The 18307-nt window shown below is 38.9% G+C and overlaps 1 protein-coding gene across 1 annotated transcript; it reads right to left on the bottom strand.

Moving 5' to 3' along the window:
• Positions 1–597: 597 nt before the first annotated feature.
• On the bottom strand, positions 598–17148 carry PSMD12 (proteasome 26S subunit, non-ATPase 12). Its single transcript, XM_063120017.1, has 11 exons — positions 16977–17148; positions 13492–13551; positions 12697–12825; positions 7858–7965; positions 6971–7075; positions 5662–5811; positions 5388–5522; positions 4215–4327; positions 3193–3367; positions 2557–2634; positions 598–1047 (listed from the first exon to the last, which is right to left on the bottom strand). Exons 1-11 carry the CDS (start codon positions 17082–17084, stop codon positions 838–840), a joined length of 1371 nt encoding a protein of 456 aa, XP_062976087.1. The 5' UTR covers positions 17085–17148; the 3' UTR covers positions 598–837.
• Between the last annotated feature and the right edge of the window lie 1159 nt (positions 17149–18307).

Here is an 18307-nt window from a genome sequence, read left to right as displayed (position 1 = left end):
ATATGGCTCACCTAATTTAAAATTATATATATATATATCCTTCTACAGAGTTGAACATTTTAAATTTGATGGCATTTGTGGAACCATAGGTATATGGCCATTTGCGAGATGGAAGTCTGGAACAGAAGATTAAAACACCAGCTTGGCTTATTTACATTCTGCTTTCATTTTAAAATCTTAAAATGAACTGAAACAGTCTAGATAATCCCTTTATCAAGACATGAGCCATCTACATTGCTATAAAGTTAGCTTTTAGTAAAATTACTTGAGTTACTATAGCTAAATACAAGTCAAACAAAAGGCATTTATGCACAGGAAACAGAAAATAAGCTAAAATTAACTCCATGCTGTCTTCGGTTAGATCACATTCTGCTATAAAACTATCACATAACAGCATGGAATAAAAATGGTTATTCAATTTCATGCTTGAAACTCCTAGACATACTGTCTGGGGAAAGTTAATTTTTAAGAACCACCTTATTACATTTCTTTATAAAAGAATATATTACAACATACTCATACATCTGGAAGAGGAAAAAAGATAGCCAAGACAGACAAACGCAAGGTAAGGACAAACTGGGGATAAATCAAAAGTCATTTCCATTACACAGGCAATACAATTTTATTGTGTTTTTCCATCAATTGCAGCAAAAAAATGTTATAAACCAAATGAATAATCAAAAGAACTTAATTGTCAACAATTCTTCAAGAGTGATTATGTTCTAAGTTTCACCCGGGAGAGATGAAAAACAAACAAACACAAATATACAGTGGGATAAAGTCTCTTTCTATGACCAATTCAATGCCTCCCTAAAGCATTAAGGCTACTGAGGCACCCTACTGCAGGTTATGTATCATCTCCTCTTTGGCAATGAGGTGTGTAGTTTTGTTAACTAGAGCCATCAATGAATTGAGCTTGTGAGACCAGTCATTGAGTAAGTTATTTGGGTCCTTGGGTCTCTGAAAGTTGATAATTCCTGCCAGCCTATCAACTTTTGCAAAGATGGTCTTATTCACCACTAAGTTGGACAAAAACTCTTCAGATTCCTGTAAAGCAAACGAATAACACCGAATTAGATAATCAAACTGAAAAACTGCTTTGAGTAATAATATTTCAAAAATATCCAAACTCTGAAGATCAAACTTGTCTGTTGAAAGTTGATTTATTTCCACTGAAATAAATTAGACTTCAGCATGGTTCAGACATTTCAACTCAGCTGGTTTGTTTATCTGTCTGAGATAATGTCAGATAGAGTTCCTTAACATCTGTGTTTCCCAAACTGAAACTTCAGTGTTATCAGACATATTTGCTAAGCAATGCATCAAGGTAATCTTATATGATGCAAGGCGAACTCATATCTGAAGCCCAGCTATCTCTTTACAACGCTATTATGAAAACTGTTGCACAACATGTAAATTCCACATATCTTCTTCTGTGGCCATTATGAAAGGAATACAGTTGGATGAATATTACAAAAAGTACAAAAGCAGGGAATAAGGCTCCCCAAACTGCAAGTGTGTGGAATCTATGCAACAATTCTGCTGCCCACATGAGCAGCAGCCTTCCCCCTTTGATGCTGCAGAAGCAGGTATGGATTGTCCCAGCAGTTGTGTGGCAAACCCACCATCTTCCCAGGTCCACAATTGGGAAAAGGGCTGGGTATCTAGCTGCTGCATGGCCATGAAATCTGACCAGACAGGGCCATAATGGCAACCTGGAGTAGAAAAGACACGTTGGAGGGTGCTGCCTTAAGGTACTAGGGGCCCTTTCAAGCACCCCCTGCCAAGTAGGCTCCCTCCCAGTAGACCAGGGGTAGGGAACCTCTTTCAATTCTAATTCCACTTCAGGGAAGCTCCCTGAGGCTGCATTCCAGTGGTGGGCAGGCCCAAAGGAAAAAGCAGTGGGGCCAAAATATCAAGACTAACAACATATTCTAGCTTAAAGCTCTTGTTGCCAATAACGAAGTCTTAGGAGAGGCATTTCAACCTTTTAGAGGTTGAGGGGTGGGGGGAACTGCACAAAAGCCAGGAATCCACCAAACAATTGGTGGTTGGGGGAAGGGGTGGGGCCAGCGGCAGGTCATCTGGGGAATCCTGGAGGGGCAGATTTTGGGGATTCTTTATCTACACTACAGCAATTGTCTTAGAACATAGTCTGGAAGAAAACTTGCACAGGCAACCATTTTACCCATAGGAAACTTACGCCACAATCCTATTCATGTCCACGCGGAAATAAGTTTCACTGAGTTCAAATGGTGCTCCCAGGTAAGTATTTACAGGATTGTACCCTCAACCAGATGTATTTGTTCTATATGGCACAGCTAATGGTGAGGAGTGCTGGTAGTGGCAGTTCAACAACTTCTGGAGGGCAACACATTCACCATCTCTATTCTATATGAAGTTAAGTGCTCCTGACCTGAAGTGATAGTTTGCAATTGCCACATTACTTATTGTGATTGGGCTGCAAAGATTCTGGAAGTACTACTCTGACTCATCATTTGTCAAGTATGTTTTTCTCCCATCCAAAATCACTGAACAACCCTGAGGATCACTTACATCAACTGATAAATCCAGAAGTTGTGCCATTCTCTTCATGGTAATTCTGGTATAATATTTTGCCATTATTCTAATATTCTAAAATAAAATAAAAATAAAATAGAATAGGTTATTGTTAAAAAGTAACTGAAATGACCTCCACAAATAATAAAAAGCAATACTGAAGTAGGATGAAATATGCTCAGATTCCAAAGGCTTATCTAGTATAAACCAAACAATTATTTCACTTGGGTATTCCAGGAAATGTTCCAAAACATGAGATAAACTTGCTAATTCACAACCAACAGCCTAATGAAAAGGACTACTAAAAATGTTTCAGACGGTAACAATGCTGCTTGAATCCACAGTAGCATAAAGCTTTACAAAACCTATTTAAATATTTATATAGAAAGCTAGAGGACTACAACAAATTAAAATAGGTCTTATGATTTGCTACAATGTGTTAACTACATTCTGACTTCAGCAGAACAGGTGTCATGTGTCATTAATAAAAGAAATACCCAAGAAACAGCTTAAGCTGGAAATACAAACCCCATATCTTTACTATTTATAAAAGATAGTTCTATGAATAAGATCAAAATTGGTTCCAAAACTGCTTACAGCCCTAACTAATGTCTAGAAAACAATTCTACTTACATGCTCCACTACTCTGTTTTTTAAATCTTTCCATCTTTTTTCACCTTCCTCTGTATAACCAAATACATCTGTTGCAGGACTTTCTAGAGATCCTTCCCTCAATTCTTTTCCATATTCGTCAACTAGGGTAGTCCAGCGCATCAGTTCCATAGTAGTAAATAGTTTTAAAAGATCTCTGTTAAAAACACACACACGCAAAAGCCTCTGTAAATGGTTGGTTGACAATGTTATTCTCATGCATCATAAGATAGTGGGGGCACTTTGCATGTAGCAGCAAATTGTGGGCTAATTAACCCACAATTTACCGTGTATGAGTGAGAACACTGCCTATGGCAACGTTTCCCATTTGTTTTCTGAGAACAACCTATAATTGGTTCGTTCATTGGCTGTGTGTGTGCCATGAGAACCCGGAGCGCTGGGTTGTTGAGCCGATAAACAAACCAGCACTCCAGGTTCTCACATCATACTAACAAGCTACGAATATGTCAAATGTAGGTGGTTTACAGAAAGCAGAAGTGAGTATGCTGGAGGCATGCATGCTTCCACTCATGCAGGGTAAATCGTGAGTTATCTCACTATTTGCCATTACATGTGAACATGATCAGTATGTTTGCCTTTTAAGAACTTGCCAGAAATATCAATGTATTAATGCAACAGGTGCTTTTAGAAAATAGATACAAGGATTAATTCAGAGAAAGGAATGCACTGACGCAGCTTCCAGTATATGGAATGTACGTACATTCACTACAGAACAAATCTCATGATTGCTAATACTGTTTTAGTTTGATTTAAACAAAACATACAAAAAATGCTGTAAATCGAAGTCCCCACTTGCATGTGCAAATGACTGGGTACAAACTCAAGCACAATCGAACATACTGTAAAGAGTGGTAACTCAAACATCTTCACGTCTACGAAGACTATTACATTTTGAACATTATACAAAGTTCTATAGGACCATGTTCCCCAGTACATTAGCATGCAAACAAATACTATGTTCTCTTATCAAAAAAGCTACATACTTATACTTAGGAATGTCTTCTAGTTTTTTATCACTGCTTATTCTATGCACCAGGTCAGACTGTTCATTGTCATAAGGTGATAGGATAACATAAAGAACAACACTCTTCAGTGCCTGTTTCAGAGAAAGATAGAAGAAACTTAATTTTGAAGAGATACAGGGTACATGAATGTAATAAATGAAACAAAGCAGCAATTGCCATTTGGAAGAGAGGGCTGAGTTTATTAATCTCCATTCCTTTAATGAATTAAATCCACCATATCACAGAATCACAAAAACAAATTGGCCATTATGCCCAACTTTGTGTCAGAAGCAGGAATCCTAATCAAATGACGATATACAGAATGAAAGCTAACATTGCACAAATGGACTTCTGCTCATGCAACGGGACCTTCCCCTTTGCTTCCTCCGCCATGCAGCCCCATGCATTCAGACACAAAACCAAAATCTGCTCCAATTCTCCAAAGCAGATTTTGAGGTCACACAGAGGGCTGCAGGAGGGGCAATCATCCTCTTCCCCATTCTGCTTGCAGAAGCAGCTCCATCGACGGAAGGGGCTATTGGATACAACCCATATATGGAAGCGAACTTAAAGTTCCTCCAATCAATCAATAACTTCGCCACCTAAACAAATCTAGCCTCATACTAATCTAACCTAAAGACCTCAACCCTTAAGCAAGCGTGATCCATGCTCACTCTTACAACTAGAACATTGATGTTCTCTAACTCAGGTAGCCTATAAACTATTTTTGACCATATTTTGCCCTAATTTCTTGTCTATGGTAGACAAGGAAACAATCCCAATTGTTGTAAAGATAGCACTTTGTGAATCTGAAAGCATGAGCTAGTCTTATCTTCTCCAAGAATATCCAAACGCCTCCAGAAATTCCTCAGATACCATTCCCCCGTTCTTAACTGCTTTTGTTACTGCTCTTTGGATTTCTGGTGGTTCGGACAATTCTTTTCATAGGTTACAGTATGGGTCTGTTCAGACAACACGCTAACCCATGGTTAGGCTGCTAACCCTTTTGCAGCAAATGGTTAATCAGCATTTTTAAACCTTGGTTATGTAGCCACCAGGGTGAGGAATGGTTCACATGACACACTAAGCCACCGTGGCTTAGCGTGTCATCTCAACAAGGTCTATATTTAGTTCTCTTTTCTTTTTTTTTACCTGTTGCCATTTTTCACCTTCAGCCTGAATGCAAGGTGTATCATAAATAGCTCTGTAGTGCTTACAGATGGAAAGGTAGGAACCTTCATGTTGATCCAGTTGAATCATTAAGTTGTAGTATTTCAGTTTTAATTTCTGAAATGTCAAATAATGTCAGGTTAAGAGACACATTAAATTCAATAGTTTTCCCAATAATACTGAGAAATTTATTAAAAACCATGTACATAACATCCCATAAACTATCATAGCATAAATCTTCTACCACCAGACTTACTTCTGTGTTTTCTTCCTGGAAAAATTTGGTGTTAATTTTTTTGCTAATAATTTGGGTCCGAATGTAGTCCTTGACAGCCAGACAAAGCCTCATCTGTTCCAAGATGAACTCCACACGCTCCTTCTTTTCCATTGACCCATAGGTTTCCACCTAAAATTCGGAATATATCAGAACATTATAGATGCTGACGTGCAAAATTAAGTACAGCACACATTAACTCAGGGGTAGGCAACCTGGTGCCCTCCAGATATTTTGGACTACAACTCCCATCAACACTAGCCAATAGTTAGGGTGTATGACAGTATATCATCTGGAGAGCATCAGTTCCTACCTATGCATTAACCTGTGTGTAATGAAAGCTATTCAATAATTAAATCCAATTGTATTGGTTTAAGTAAAATAAGTTTGGCCTCTGAGCCTATTAGAAAGTTACTGCAAGTCCAAAAGGCTAAAGAATATGGCAATATTCAGTATGAGAATAGTATTTCTAATGTCAGATTGGTGGCCACACGAGAGGACCCTTTCCTTTGCCACCCCTCAGCTGTGAAATGACCTGTTGATTGAAATGCTCATGCTGATCTCTTTGAATGTTTTTAAGCAGGAATTAAAGAGTTTATAATTCCAGCAGGCCTTCATTTTTTAGAGTTGTTATTTCTCTTTACTGATTATTATATACTGTATTGTTTTTAATATAGGGTTGTTGTTTCTTTTTAAACTGTTTTTAACTCTGTATGCTACCTAGAGTACTTTGTACATAGGCGGGTTATAAATTGAATAAATAAGTATTTATTATTATCTGTTTAAATATAGCTTGTACAAAAACATTATACGTTCTAGTTCTTGCCAGAATTCAATTTAGGAAAACCACTCAATAAAGTTTTATAGGATACCATGAGAATATCACTAGGAAACTGGCAACAATTTCTGACAAATAATGCAGTACATCATGTAGGCAATGTATTTAAATTTGCTCAAAATTGTTTTTAGATGTACGTTGTCTCTGTGTATACTGTCTGTTGTGTGTTTCTATGTTTTTAAACTTTGCATTTTTTTTTTAACATTTTAATCTTTCTAAACCACTCAGAGAGCTTCAGCTATGGGGCAATATAGAAATGTAACTAACAGCAACAACTATACTATTAAGGGTACCTGAAATATAGTTGCTAAAAGCTTCTGGATTATATAATTTTCCCATTTCTATCACTACGTCAAATAGTCAAAACAACTTTTAAAAATCTAAAAAAGGGTTGAAGTGACAATACTTTGTGAGCTGTTATTCAGTTCAACCTAAGCACTTTTGCTCTATTACCTGAAGTTCTTGAAGAATTGAGGCAGCTTCTTTTACATCTCCACTCTGTTCTTTTATTGTTGCAAGAGTATTTGTCAACCGAGCCCTCTCAATTTCAACATAGATCTAAAAATAAAGAAAGACTTTTAGCTTTATGTAAAATGTTTGGCCCACAAACATTATTTGTGATACAGAAATCATAAGACATGATCCTTCCCTGCATAAACACAGTGCTTCTGAGTGTGAAGGAACCCCAGTAGGCAAGGGTAAGCTACCTTTTGGGGTCTGTGGGCACAATTGGCATTTTGATAATCTATCCTGGGTACTACCACAAAATGGCTGCTATGGGAGACATGGCTAGTAACCTGCACAAAAGACTGAGTATATGGCATAGGTGGTGTCTGAACCCCAATACACAAAATAACTACTTTTTGCTTGGCATTTCAGCACCAACAGAAACCTCCCACCTCCTGTGTCAGACAAGTTAATTCCCCACAACTCTTTTTCTTTCTTTCTTCTTTCATGCTGGCTCACCAGAGACATACTCTCTCACACACATATACATACATAAACACTACACAGCCCTAGTTATTCATTCTCTCTCTTTCACTCTCACACACACACACAGCAACAGGAGAAGATTTTATTTTCTGAGGCTTTTAAACTGTGAACTTTAGAATTCACTGAATTTTAGATTTGTTGCATACTTTTAACAACACTGCATTTCCCTGTTTAACTATCAGCTGCTCAATTTTTAATGCTGAATTTGATGTTGTTACAGTTATCTGATTATTTTATTTTAATCTTTTACTGTCCATAAACCATCCTGAAAAAACTTTTAGATAGCATATAAATGCATCAAATAAATAAATATATCTCATTGCTTTTGAAAAGGAAAAACATCTTACCTTTCCTTCCGTAACCATACGCAATGTGTCAATTAATCGCAGTTTGATTGGTAGATCTGTGATCTCTTCAACGTAAGTACAGCACTGCTGAACCATTTTAGCAACTGCCTAATATGAATAATGAGAAAAACTGTAATCAAGGGTAAACATAGCCTTGCATAAATAGAATACTGATTTATCCAAATATTCAAGTAATGATGCCTTTTACATTATTATTATTATTATTTATTTATATAGCACCATCAATGTACATGGTGCTGTACAGAGTAAAACAGTAAATAGCAAGACCCTGCCGCATAGGCTTACAATCTAATAAAATCATAGTAAAACAATAAGGAGGGGAAGAGAATGCAAACAGGTACAGGGTAGGGTAAGCAGGCACAGGGTAGGGAAAAACTAACAGTAGAAAGTAACAGTAGAAGTCTGCACAACATCAAGTTTTAAAAGCTTTAGGAAAAAGAAAAGTTTTTAGTTGAGCTTTAAAAGCTGTGGTTGAACTTGTAGTTCTCAAATGTTCTGGAAGAGCGTTCCAGGCATAAGGGGCAGCAGACGAAAATGGACGAAGCCGAGCAAGGGAAGTAGAGGCCCTTGGGCAGGCGAGAAACATGGCATCAGAGGAGCGAAGAGCACGAGCGGGGCAATAGTGTGAGATGAGAGAGGAGAGATAGGAAGGAGCTATAATTTCACTTCAAACTTAGCACCCATAAAAACATAAAACTTTTGCAAACAAATAAAAATGGGAATGTATTTATTTGAAACAGAAAAGGAAGTCAGCACTAAATAGTTTATTTGTTTCTATTCTCAGATATAAACCATACTGAGTATGTAGACCTCAAAAATGTAGCTCAGACGCTTCTTCCCAATTCTTCTCACTTAATAGCTATGCTTAAGGCTATTAAGGACATTTCTCCAGCAACACAAAGCACTATGTGAAAAGAAAGAACTTGCCTGTCTGCTAGACATCAATTCAAATATTTATTTCTGAAAGCAGTTTGAATAACACATTTGAAATTGCTCTTTCCACAATATGCTAGTACTGTATGCGGCTTCGCTGGTTTTTTAAAAATGCTGTGAACTTTCACTACTCCTATCAACTTGAAGAGCCTTCCCATATATTACCATTTTTTGGCACACTACAAGTGCAGCTCACGGGCACAGGATAATACGTATAATGTAACTGATGATTTTTCTTCCTTTTTCAGCATAATTTCCACTGCAACTACCATAGCAAAATTCCCCTAAGCTGTCTCCTGAGACTTATGATTTATAACAGTGCTACGCTGATCTCACCTCGAGTGGCTGCTGACTTGTGTAGGATGCCAAATCAATAATATTAAATATACAGCTTCAAAAGGAGCTTTTATCACACACACACTCCTTGACAAATAAATATCTAATCTCCCCTTCAAAAACTTTGATGAAGGGGGATTTCATTACCTCTCTTAGGCAACCTATTTCCTAGTCCAATTGTTCATAGAGCAACGAAGCTCATTCTATTGAACTTTGAAATCTAAGACATCTAGTCCACAAGACACAGGGAAAACCCTACATGTCAGCCTTTAAATTCATTAATAAAAACTTTCAAGTACTTTCAGATCCAGATGGAGAGGCGGGTAAGAAATTATTATTATTATTATTATTATTACAACATAAAACGTATCCCTTTCCTTTTCTAGCATTCTAAATCCTTTCTTTGTTGCTCTCTTTTACTCCAATTATTATTGATGATAATTTTAACAGGAGAAGACATAAAAAAGTCATGTATTCTAGCAGCTGACAAAAAATATCCAATACATGAAAGCAAAGGAATGCTATGTATCTTCTATAAACTATCACTTATTTATTACAGAAATGTATTCAGCCAAAAAGACACCCAAAGAGATGCAAGATCAATGGAAATAAGTAAACATGAAACTAGAACAAATCTTTAAAATGTAAAAGGCACAGTGCAGTTTGCGATTACTTTTAAAGTGTCTAAGAAAATTAAGAGGTCTTTACTCTGTATCTAAACTTCAGCAATGAGATGGGGCTGGGACAAATTCCTTATAGGTGAGTACAACAGGTTGGATCATCTCTTTTTCTCTGTCAAACACATATCTACCATTTATGATTTTCAAAATGTTTGCCATGTTAATTGAACAATTTCCCCCTGCCAATGTCCTAAATATGTGGGCAATCACATATTGAACAGTTTTCAGACTAATTGTGATCTATATCCCTGTAGTGTGGCCCCCAGCACAAAGCCACTGCATATAGTAGGGGGTGCAGAACCTCTGGCCTTTTGGTCTAATACAGTATGTCAGACTCCCCAAACCAACCTGTGGAGCCTCCTGGGGTTCCTCAAAATCCTCTGCCCTGAAGAAATCCCCCTTGCTATTTCAAATGTGAGACTGGAGGTAACAGTGGGTGGCAGGGGACTCAGTTGGCACCAGGAAGAGTAGCCACTCTTCTCAGTGTCGGTGGAGTCATTTTGCATGGTGCCCAGCACCTCCCTGGGGATGCTGTTTCTGCACAAAGCCCTGGCCAAGACTCTTTCTCTATGCTGGAGATGCATGGAACTCTGTGCCTCTCCCAGCAGGTCGATAACAGTGGGCACATTATGCTCACTGATGTCCTCTAGCCCACAAAAGTCCCAGGAGGGCAGAAATTTTCTCCCAACACTGTTCTCCACCCATGACCTAGAGTTACTGAGAGCAAGATTAATAGCCAAAAGAATAGCTCTCCAATATTTGAGCTACACTGATAGCCAAGGGTGTAGCTCTCCAGTATTTAAAGTAATCTAGTACAACTAAAGAAATGGATAGAAAATATTTTAGGTAAGAATATTAAGTAATGAACAATGCAAATGGCAAGGACATTTTGAGAAGGTTTGGTATTACTTCCTTAGATTATAGGGTGGATAAAAATTTAGGGTATTTCAAATAATTAAATTTCAATTGATTTTTTAAAAAATTCAATTGATTTTTTATAGAAACCGTAAATATATTTTCTCTCTCCCTTAAAAATAAATGTTACAATTAAACTTCATCATAAACATGCTAAATCTACATTTACAATCTCATAAAAAATGAAGTTATCTACTGATCAAACATGGGTATTCATTTCAGTTTTTCCTCTCATGAAAATGGCTCTTTCCAGCATACTAGCTCTTGCTTCTTGAAAGTTCTGGGCTTCCAGTTTGCATGATTAAAAAAACATGCTAGACACTATTGTTTGTTCTGTGATGAGTTGTCATTGGTGGTGAGTTGGGCCAAGCAAGGCAGAGGAATTAGTTAAGAAAGAACAAAAATAGGGAGGGGTCATTAAAAATTGGTGCTTTAAAAAACTCCCCAAAATAGGATTTTTCAAAAGAAAAAAAATATGCCCAGTAACTATCAAATCTTGCTTTAACTATCAGTCATAGCAACTATTTTTCATTGCTACTTTATTTTTTGTAAGGGCAAGGCCTGGCCAAGACAAAGTGAAGCCGAAAGAAGCAACACTGGAAAGAAAAAGAGGGGACAAAATTGCCTAGTGTACATCTTCTTGTATTTCCATAGCTGCAAACCTATACCCACTTACGTAGGACTAAGCCCTACGTAATGGAAGCTATTTCTGAGCAGGTATAGGATTGTGCTGTTAACTTCAAACTGTTATGGGTAATGGTCATAAGAAAGACCCTATATGGAAATTTTTAAAAGACATTCCCTCTATAGGTAAAAAAGGAAAGCATACAAAATATATACAGTGAAACAAATACATGAAAAAACTACTTGTAAGAATGAAACAGTGTAAACAATATTCTAGTGGTAAATTAACATGGCTTAGTAGTGAGATCTGCACCATTATTCAGAAAATATATGAAAACGTTTCAATGGGAAATTCATTTTAAATCAACTTTTTTATTGATTTGAAACATTATTGAAATCATCTTGATTTAAATCACGCCACCCTATAGACAGCCAAGTTGCTCCATCTTTTTTGGACCTATATACATAGTAAATTTATTTCAATTTCCTATACTTCACTATATTTTACTTTAAATACTATGCTACTCCATCTAAGTGTGTATTAATCGAAACCTTGTCAGTGAGCTTTACAATAAATATATGATGGGTTTTATAAAATACAATCTCTAGCAAGATGGAAGTACACAGTTCAACTATCCATTTAAAGAGAGCAACTAGGGAACAGATAGGCCATTTAACTGAACAGAATGAACCCATCTTCCCCTCAAAACTAGCAGTAATTCCCCCAAGGATGGGTTGCGGGGGGGGGGGGGGGATAAACAAAAGAAAGATTGAAATGCTCTTGGCATTTTGCCACAACCATTGAATGAATATACTGGTCAATTACAGATCTTCTAATAAAGATGTAATGTGTACTTTACAATTTTAGGACTTCTTTATTAAGTACTCAGGATGCACTTAATTAGATGCCTGAATCAAACATTTTTAACTCATTCCCAACATGTATCTTATAATGGATTTCTGATCAACACATAAACTTCCTTAATATCTATCTCCAAAATACATACTACATAATTAAGCCATTTGAGAAGTATATATCCACATTCACTTTATACACCACACATCCCATATCACAATTAGCAAGATGCTCTAGTTACTTCTGGATTAAGTCAGCCAAAACCAACACTTTGGCTTAATTGGACTGTGGATCAGATTTAATAACTACTAAGTAAACAAATGATAGCAGGTACCAAAACGATAAATTTATTTTGCAGAAAGGGGAGTGCCCTCAATTTGTGGCTATTAAAAACAATGGTTGACTACAAAAGTGTAGAGAAAATGTATAGACACTCCGTTTTATCTGCCATCACTCCATTTATTATAATCTCACCTGTTTTAACTGACTTCTCCTCTTCGACAGAATAATAATATTTTCATTAAGAGCATCCCAGTCTTTCGCATCGTAACACATTTTTACTACAGTAACCAAAATGCGAGATGTGGATACCATATCAGAAGCCTAAAAAGGAAAAACACATCAATTAGCTATAGACTTAAGCACAGAGAAACTGCTTCTAGAATGATCAAATGAAGGAAGTTTCCAAGCAGTCCCAGTGGACTAGCACTTACACAATGAAAAACAATGTATTCCTGACCTGGTGACACAACCTTGATCCACAGTAGGGGAGCAATCAGAGTTACATAAAGCCAAAGCCAGGGATGAATTCACAGTTTTACCACTCACATCAAGTAAATTTACCTTAGAGAAGCAGTGGCAATATACAACAGAACAAGGGAGATGCCTTCCTTTCCCTACTCCCCACTCTAATTCTTTTTCTTGCACTTTTGACCTCCACAAGACTGCTACTATAACACTATTTGCACATAGGTCTTGTACACTGTGTTATCGTTCAACTAGCTGTTTCTGCAATCATAAGCATTAGAACGAAAGAGAGTCTCTATCATTTATAAGTATACATTGAAAGGCTGGGGGGAAATCCACGAATTACCACTGTGGCCTCTACAAGAAAGCCATTAACCGTAAATACAACAGAATGATTAGAAGGAATTAAAGGGCAACTAATTCACATTAAGTGATCTTGTGGGAACACCTTAGGGCTAAAGGGCTGCAGGCTAAAATTACGATTATTATTATTATTATTATTATTATTTGTATTGTACTTACAGTTCGAGTCTGTTTTTCCAAGGACAGCAAGGTTTCAATTGCTTCTTGAAGTCTTCCATCCTAAAATACAATACATACTATTCAAAATGAGGAAACACAAAGTACTTTTAAAAACTACAGAGAACTAAAACATAATACAACCAACATGACATTTAACAAAGCTGAGTAAAATGTGTAATCTTTATTGCAGATTTATTGTAATCTAGAAACAAAAAGGACTGGTTCAGATGTCATACTAAACAAAATATGGACGGAGAGTCCATGGCTGAGTTCAGACGATACACTAATCAATTGGGGGGGGGGGGGGGGAATAGGAACAGAATGGGAAACAAGCATTGATTAGCGTGTCGTCCGAACTCAGCCATAGTCTTACGTGGACATTCCCACTAACAGGAGGAGCCAAGCAGAAGCAACTGAACAATGTGTGCAAGCATGCTTGTTTGCTCAAGGTAAGCGAGTAGTCAAAAAACTTTTTGTAAACTGCCCAGAGAACTTCAACTATTGGGCGGTATAAAAATGCAATAAATAAATAAATAAATAAATAAATAAGAAAATAAACCTTATTATGTGGCTTTCAGTAAGACATATGGGGAGATCTACACTACTGCTTTAAAGTGCTTTAAAGCACTTTGAAAACGCTTTGAAAACTGTATATGCAGTGTGTCCTGGGCCCCAACAGTTGTCAAAACTGTTATAAAGCACTTTAAAGCAGTAGTGTAGCTCCTGCCTTAGTCATAACTGACTACAGCTAGATCAGGGACAATGAGTTTTAAATGTGTCTTTTTCTTTAAATGTATATTTTTCTCACAGAAGATGTAAAGCAAAGCTGCATATCTCAAAATGTATTTGTTACAGTTGCGCAATGTTCTCTTTCAAGCTGCCAGAAGCAAAGATGGAAAAAATAGGCAACCATTTTTAAAAGTGAAAGCCATATGGTATGTTCAACTATTAAAGAGAGATGCTTAGAGGCCAACTTCCAAGTTCAGAATTTTGGAATGCAGAGCTTTGGACTTTTGTAGTCCAAAGCTCTGCATTCAGTGCGTGTGGAACAACAGAAACACTTCCCAATTCACCTAAAATCATTTTCACCTGATTTCCCTTGCTGTGGGTGGCGGCTGGTGGAAGAGTTGCTTGGAGATCCATCAGATCCATACCTTTGTTATTCCCCCGTCCCTCTTCTGATGCTGAAGTCATATCAGCATCATCAGAAAAGGAGGGGCTGGAGGGGGGAAATCTACTTCATCCTATAGTCTATGGAACACCCTCCCAGAGGCCATAGGATTGCCATCTAAGGATGTAATCCTATACATGCTTAGACAAAAAGAAGTCCTACAACTCCCAGCATGCTAGAAGTTGTGGGGCCTTTGTCTGCCAAAACATGTGTCGGATTGCACCCTAAGTGTACTTAAATACTTTGGGTGTCGTTTCATATACTTCAAAGTAACATTCCTCCCAGAGCATTTCAAACTATTTAGAGATCTTTAGTGACTAATTTAAAGCACTTTGTGAATATATTTCACTGTATAAAACATGCAAATATAATTCAAAGATTGATGCTTCCTAAAGTAAGTCTTCAAGTAGTTCCACTGTGAGAGGCAGCAGCAAGAGGATCTGACTCAGTAATTACCTCTCTTGCCAATACTGCTGACTGTCTTCACTTGCAGTAAAAAGCAACCCTTACATCAAAGTTATCCAGGATGATTTCTCTTCACAGTAAAAGGTAGTAAAATTGCTGTGAAAGGGCCTAGTCACTGCTTGTTTGCCTTTTCCCTGTATTCAATGGAAGTGGCACCGTGGGATCTGGGATCTAAATTAGCAGTATCTTACACAAAGGCAGTTGCTCTGCTGAATCACTTAGCAGTGCCTATTCTAGCTTATAAATTAGCTACTGAAGGGGCAACAATAAGATCCCTCATTACCACTTGGTCTAGGTAGCAAAAAGGCAGCCTACCATGTTTTCCCATCTCCGTGGACCTGCAGTCTGGACGGAATCGTAATATAGCAATTGCTTCTTCCAGGTGGGAAGTAAATGCATTGAGAAATCTCCACACTTTGTTTCTCAGGCAGAGACAACAAATCACCTGTATTCCAGCAGCCAAGACAAGCAGCATGGAAGACTGGTCTTTGCAGTCTCCTGCCAGTTCCAGCTACTATGGCAGAAACTGTGATACTACTTTGGGGAGTAAACTATAGATGTAGCATTAGGATACAGGGTTTTGAATTTGCTACTATTACTTTAAGAGGTAAACTCAGACTACTGCCATCAGAGCCCAACTCTTATGAATTAAGAAACGAATAAGAAGAAAATAACGTAACTTCCCGACACCAACCAAGGGTGTATTCACTCCTTCGTTGGCACGTGCAGGTGCTATAATCAATGTAACAACAGCATTGACATAGAAGAGAACCCTTCTAAAAAGTATAGTACACAATCTGGAGCTCTGAGCTTTCAAAGCTACTGAAAATCAGTATTATAAATCACTAATAGCAGAAGTTTAAAAAGGCAAAAAGTGTTAAACAGTTTACTTAGAATTACTTACAATGTCTCTCAATCAAAACAAGCATACACTTACTAGTCACTTTGGGTTTTTTCATGGAGTTCTTACCATGGTTTAATGCAAAGAATTCACAGTGCACTAAAACTGATTTACATTACACAGGAAATACATGCATCAATATTGCGTATTTGTGATTTATATAAATCAATTTTTAAAAACAGCACTGTAACCCAGTAGAACATCTTATTGTTGATGCAGCATAATCCTACACGTGTTTACTCAGAAGTCCTACTGAGTTCAATGATACTTACTCCCATGTAAACAAGCACAAGATTGCAGCCTTACTCTAATCCATTATTTGAGGAGCAATTCTCATCCCTGAGTATTCGGAAGTTCCCTCCCTCTTCCCCTTCTTACACACTAGTATTCCGCTCAACGCTTCTCTTTGGGTACAACCGGCTGTCTAGACGACGCCAAAGTGTTAAAGGAAACGCAACGCCTTCATAAATCTACCGTAGCAAGTACATCCATTAAATTTTAGATTTGGAGGCATCATTTCTCTAGGAAACAGTCAAGAAGGGAAAAGTTCGTCCCGATTTAGACCACAAGCCACTCTCAAAGGGAACATTTCCTCCGGCCGGCACCTATTATACCCGCCATCCCTCCCAGAAAAAGGACCCTCGCCTTGCGCGTTCCTCCCATCCCAGCCGCCTAAAATGCGGAGGAAGCGGGCCCGGGCCACGTACAGTCCATCCTAGCAATTGGGTCACTTGCTTTCCCACCCCAGGATGAGGCAACTTCCACGATACGGACGAGGCTTTCATTACCCTCCCGCCTTCGCCCACCTCTCAGAGTATCCTGCCACCCCGCCCGAGCTACCGCGGCGACCCTCCCGCCGTGCCGGAGCTCCAAGCTGAGGGAAAGGCCGATGCGGCCTAAGCTGATCCGCGCCATGACTCAGCCCCTCGGCCGGGCCCGGTGCCTTACCCGGGCCATCTGCTCGCACTCGGGCAAGCGCTGGTCTACCGTGGCGCTGTAATCCACTTCCATTTTCACGATGCGGCCATCGGCCCGCTCCGCACCACCGTCCGCCATGGCTGGGTCACGTCCAGCCGGGAGTCCCCCCCGCAGCTTCACAAGCCCTCAGTCAGTCAGTCTCACACTGACTCACCGGAACCGGAAACCAATCGGCAGAATCACGTAGGCACCCGCACGGACGGCCGTCCCGAGAGGACCCCTCCCTCCTCCTTCCCTCTCAAGGCAGGCAGCAGGCACTGCGATAGACGCCTAAAGCGTGCGCGGCGGTTCTTTCTATGCAAGGAGGCGGGTCCTGCCTGAGGGACGGAGGCGAAAGCTGAGAACTGGGCGGGAAGCGGACTTTGAGCTGCCTGGGCCGCCTCATTAAGGCGGAAGGTGAAGATGGAAGACCGAAGGAGGTTCAGCTTGGTTTAGATCTGCATGAAATCCCGTTATGAGGGAGGGAAGTTAGCCCGTAAAATAATACCAGGGATTTATACCTCACACTTCAGGGCTCAGTGGTAGAGCTTTGTATGCAAAAAGTCCGAGGTCTAATCCTAGCATGGCATCCCCAGGTAGGCTGGGAAAGGCTAGTCTAAACAAGCTGGCTGTTTGTACAAAACAGCAGCAAATCGTGGGTTAACGATTTGCTAGGCACGTGCTGCAGACTTTTTGAATATTGAAATCCTGATTGGGGGATTGTTATGTGAAGTTGGAATCTGGATGCTATGAGGTTTTCATGACATGACAGCCCAAGGTTTTAACCCATAGGCTGACAGGGATGGGTGAGAGAGAGCGGGCTTGCTGCCTGCAGTACACCCAGCACATCCACTTTTACACAACAACCCATGTTCGGCTCATTTGTAGGATACTGAGCATGTCATCTGAACCTGGATTGCTGGTATTTTTAGGGGCTAAATAACTCAGTGGTTAACCCAACAACAAACAATGGGTTAACAGCTGGTTTGTTTAGCCCCCAAATAACCCAACAGTCCAGGTTTGGATAACATGCTAAGCAAACTGAAGGAGCCATTGATGGGTTGCTGTGTAAAAACAGTGAATGCACTGCAGCCAGCATGTCCACTTTCTCCTGCTCATCCCATTCATGTCACGTGAACCAGGGTAAGTGTGGGTTAGACAACCCACAGATAACCTACAATTACTAGTTAGGTTATTAATTATTTGCTGCATTTCTATTCTGCCCAATAGCCGAAGCTCTCTGGGTGGTTCACAAAAATTAAAACCATAAAATGAAACTTAAGTATAAAAGTTAAACCACAATATAAAAGTACAACCAGAAT

This window comes from Elgaria multicarinata, chromosome 3 (assembly GCF_023053635.1).
Source record: "Elgaria multicarinata webbii isolate HBS135686 ecotype San Diego chromosome 3, rElgMul1.1.pri, whole genome shotgun sequence".
Classification (NCBI taxonomy): Eukaryota; Metazoa; Chordata; class Lepidosauria; order Squamata; family Anguidae; genus Elgaria; species Elgaria multicarinata.
Note: the sequence above shows the minus strand (reverse complement) of the source record. Positions and strands in the feature narration are given on the sequence as shown.